At 40.8% G+C, this 4,446-nt stretch overlaps 1 protein-coding gene across 1 annotated transcript; it reads right to left on the bottom strand.

Moving 5' to 3' along the window:
• Nucleotides 1-620: 620 nt before the first annotated feature.
• Nucleotides 621-1,888, bottom strand: LOC309475910 (granzyme B(G,H)-like). Its single transcript, XM_082138897.1, has 5 exons — nt 1,781-1,888; nt 1,530-1,680; nt 1,281-1,416; nt 941-1,192; nt 621-855 (listed from the first exon to the last, which is right to left on the bottom strand). Exons 1-5 carry the CDS (start codon nt 1,842-1,844, stop codon nt 691-693), a joined length of 768 nt encoding a protein of 255 aa, XP_081995023.1. The 5' UTR covers nt 1,845-1,888; the 3' UTR covers nt 621-690.
• Between the last annotated feature and the right edge of the window lie 2,558 nt (nt 1,889-4,446).

Below are 4,446 nucleotides of genomic sequence, written 5' to 3'. Positions count from 1 at the left end.
TTCCTAGCATTGGGATCCTTTGGAAGGAAATGTTATTTTTAGTTCTAGCAGAGAGACTCGGGAGATAAAATGATATAACGAAGCATATATTTATTAACAGCCCAGCAAGCAATTATTTATAAAGTTCTTTGGCGTAGGCCCCGTCCGTAGCGCGCAATCCGAGGGTAGCGGAAACTGCATTTCCTGCCTGAAGATGAAGGCAGGGGCGCAACCGACCCCTGGGAGGTATGGGAAGGGACCATCCTGGTGGAGGTGGGGAGGATGGAGGTAATTGTCAGCGTCTTGTCAGATTGTCAGATTATGCTCCGTTATATAAACAACACAGTTTGCTGGGTACATTTTTTAAATGTATTTATTTTTACTCAAATCCTGGAGGCCTTTCCAGGACTGTTTTAATTCAACTTAATTTAATTTAGACTAAACTAATTGTTTTACTTATAAAATATTTTCTTTTCTTTTCTTTTTTTATTTCAGTTCCCCCCCCCCTTCAAGTAGATATGAGCCGTACTTGCATGACTGAAAATTGAGGGTGTTGCCACGATGGCCACCAAGTGAACTGCTAAATGATTTTGAGGGTGCAATTATTTATGGTTGTGACAATGAGAACACTTTGACTATAATTGATGCTTGCCATGTGATTGAAAGAAGGTTTATTTAAGAATTCAAGAAAAACATTTATTTCTTTTTAGTTTACATGAAGTCACTTAATTTTTCCATTTTGTTGATCCATTGAAGATATGCTGAAATCTTAGTATACACATTAGGACGTGCAGGTGAATTGCAGAGATATCGAGATCCGAAAGATGTGATACCAACTGCAGTGTTTCCACAAACCAAAGGACCTCCTGAATCCCCCTGTTAAGAAACACAGATCAACACGTCACTAGTGAAACCAGTCTGTACATTACCATAAAGTCTGTGATTCATCTTTTGTATATACCTTGCAGGATCCACCACTGCCATATGCACAGATCATCTGTGAGGAATTGAACTTAGATCCCCAAGAAGCTCGACAGTCTGCCTGATTTTTTGTAGTCGTGTTTGCCTCCATTAGACGATCACTCGGTGTGCCATTAGTCTTCAGTCTTCCCCAGCCGGCAACACTACAGAGAGTACCTGCTCCCACGTCTTCTCCTTTCTTTGGTAATGATATCAGTCTAACTTTGTTGTTTAGTTTGACTTTTTTCTCTAGCTGTAATAAAAAAATACAACCATTTTTTGTGCTACTGTTTCCTGATCAGATTTTCTTTTGAACAACTAAAAGTATTACAGGTTGTTACCCTCAAAAGCATGATGTCATTCTGAGAAGTACTGTGTATATAGTCTGGATGCGGGATGTAGGACTTCACTCTAATGACATCCGAACTCTGGCTGTCCCTTAAGTCATGAGCACCAACCACAACCAGAATCTCAGTTCTGTATAAAGAGCATATTGGAAATGTGTATTTATGTCATATGATACACTGTATGGTTGCACTGTAGTTGTTGTCAATACTCAATATTGCAGGTCATACTAAACAAGCTTTTACCCATCCGAGCAATGTGCAGCAGTCAAGACAAGCTCATCAGAAATGAGGAATCCACCGCAGATATGTTCCCCATACGTCTGAAGAAAAACCATGTAAGGTCTGGAGTGGGGTTTGGCTTCATTGCCGTTCACTATACCCACATTCACATGAGCTGAGAGAGAGAGAGTGCTGTCAGTCAACTTATTCAGCACATATACGAATCAAACATCCTTAAAAATCATCATAATTTACTGTAATATAGTCAATCTCACCAGTGAAGGTCAGGTGTGGCAGCAGAGAGGCCAGCAGGAGCAGAGAGATGATGATGATGGTCATGATGAAGAAGATGATCAGTGAGTGTCTGCAGAAGAAGCAGAGTATTTATTGGTGTTTTTTCAGTGGGTGGAGACTAATGTCTAAAACCATAACTTCTTGTTACCATCATGTAAGCACCTCATCTGGCAAGCACCAGTGCTGACTTTGGTGTGAGGAAAAATGCGAGGTCCAAAATCTCTATATAAGGCAATGTCCACTTTTGTAAAACCCTAAAACAATTTTCTATGTCGGTAACACTCTATACAAATGCAAGTTAAGTATGTGAAAGACTTTGCATATGCAATGTAGGTCACATGACCCTAACTGCATTGATGAATTAGTGTATACATATTTTTTTCATATTAAATCTAACACATTTCCTATATGCTTACATTGCACTGAAGCCATTCGAAGCATTTTTTCCCCTAGATAAATTTGTTTCAGGTTTTGGTCTTTCTTGAAATAGAGTGCAGAGAAAAAGCTAAAGCAGTTTCACATCCTTTTGATGGACGCAGTAAAACTTCACACACATTCTGGCAAGATCTCTTACTGAGCTCATCAGCTCCAACCACAGTGTCAGACGACAAAAAACTGTTAAAAGATGTCAAAATGAACACTTGCATGCAATATTTAAAACACAAATATGTTTGAATACTTGGGCCGACATTAAACAGTTATGAGGCATTTAAACATGACAGGTTTTATATTTTTGTGGTTTTTTTTAGAAGTAGACCAGTGGCTGTCAGCCATTTGAAGTACTAATTGTCATCTTCATTATTAATCACTGTCCTCCAAATCAAAAATAAAATTCATAATGGCTAAACTGTAATGTCTACTGTGATATTGTTCTCAAACTGCAGAAGTGTTTTTATTTTTTTATTTTGTACATTTCTACACATAATGGAAAGAGTTTCTGGTCTCTTTATCAGATCGGTTTCCAGTGCACCACAAAGTCATATCTAATGATCTAGAACAAATTCAAGTGAGCTGTAGCATGACTAAGTGAATAATTAATAACTGGTTCATTTTCACTAGTTAAAAAGGAAAAAAAAGACCTTAATATATTTATTTACTTCTTATTTACTTCTCCGGTGCTGCATCTCTTGTGTCACATCTTTAATGAATTACGGAAATTCGTACAGAAAATGTAGATGGAAATTGAGAACCGTATTATAGGGCATGTACTAAAATAATAAATGTACATTTATATTTACATTTAGTCATTTAGCAGACGCTTTTATCCAAAGCGACTTACAGATTAGGACAAAATTAAGCGAGTCATCATGAAGAGGCAAAAACAACGCAAGTAGTGCTCAAAAAACAAAGTTCAGGCATTATTCAGAGTAGCATAAACCCGACAAGTGAGGTTTTAAAGGGAAGAGGAAGGATTTTTTTTCTTTTTTTTATATAAGGTTAAGTGCTCACGGAAGAGATGGGTTTTCAGCTGTCTTTTGAATGTTGTCAGGGATTCTGCATTCCGGATGAGGGTGGGGAGAGCGTTCCACCAGCATGGAACTGTGAATGAGAATGTTCTGGAAAGTGATTTTGTGGCTTTCTGTGATGGAACCACGAGACATCGCTCTTTGACCGATCGTAGGCTTCTGGTAGGGATGTAGACCCGTAGGATTGAGTGAAAGTAGGAAGGAGCTGAGCCTGTGATAGATCTGTAAGCAAGCGTCAATGCCTTGAACTTGATGCGAGCAGCGAGAGGTAGCCAGTGCAGAGAGATGAATAGAGGAGTGACGTGGGCCCTCTTGGGCTCGTTGAAGATAAGACGAGCTGCAGCATTCTGAATCATTTGTAGAGGTTTGGTTGCACATGATGGAAGTCCGGCCAGAAGAGCATTGCAGTAGTCAAGCCTAGAAATGACCAGGGCCTGGACGAGAAGTTGTGTTGCATGCTCAGTTAGGAAAGGCCTGATCTTCCTGATGTTGTGCAGTGCAAACCTGCATGATCGAGCTGTCTTTGAAATGTGATCTGTGAAGGTCAGCTGGTCATCAAACGTTACTCCAAGATTTCTGACCGACCTTGATGGGGTGATTGATGATGATTCTAGCTGGATAGTGAAGTCGTGTTGTAGAGACGGATTGGCAGGGAGGACGAGAAGCTCAGTCTTTGCCAGGTTGAGCTGTAGGTGATGTTCCTTCATCCATGTCAAGATGTCCGCCAGACAGCTTGAGATCCGTGCAGCTACTGTGGGATCATCTGGTTGAAATGAGAGGAAGAGCTGTGTGTCATCAGCATAGCAGTGGTATGAGAAACCATGTGCCTGTATGATGTGTCCCAGTGATGTGGTGTAGATGGAGAAGAGGAGGGGACCAAGAACTGAACCCTGGGGAACCCCTGTGGTCATTTGATGTGCTTTGGATACCTTGCCTCTCCATGCGACCCTGAAGGACCTACCTGTGAGATAGCCCTCGAACCAGCGGAGGGAAGTTCCTGTGATGCCCAGTGATGAGAGGCTGGACATAAGGATCTGATGATTCACAGTGTCGAAGGCAGCAGACAGATCCAGGAGAATGAGGACTGAAGATTTGGAAGCAGCTTTTGCTTTGAAGTAGGGCTTCAGTGACCGACAGTAATGCAGTCTCAGTTGAATGGCCTTTCTTGAAGCCAGATAGCC

This window comes from Leuciscus leuciscus (assembly GCF_965113295.1).
Source record: "Leuciscus leuciscus genome assembly, chromosome: 15".
In the NCBI taxonomy this organism is placed as follows: Eukaryota; Metazoa; Chordata; class Actinopteri; order Cypriniformes; family Leuciscidae; genus Leuciscus; species Leuciscus leuciscus.
This window is presented reverse-complemented; position numbering and strand designations above follow the sequence as displayed.

Excerpts from the sequence above, each read along its gene's own strand:
- LOC309475910 (XM_082138897.1), bottom strand. The coding sequence starts at position 1,844 with ATGACCATCATCATCATCTCTCTGCTCCTGCTGGCCTCTCTGCTGCCA. Across the intron at positions 1,681-1,780 it reads GCCACACCTGACCTTCACTG|CTCATGTGAATGTGGGTATA; the intron begins GTGAGATTGACT and ends TCTCTCTCTCAG. Across the intron at positions 1,417-1,529 it reads GCTGCACATTGCTCGGATGG|AACTGAGATTCTGGTTGTGG; the intron begins GTAAAAGCTTGT and ends CTCTTTATACAG.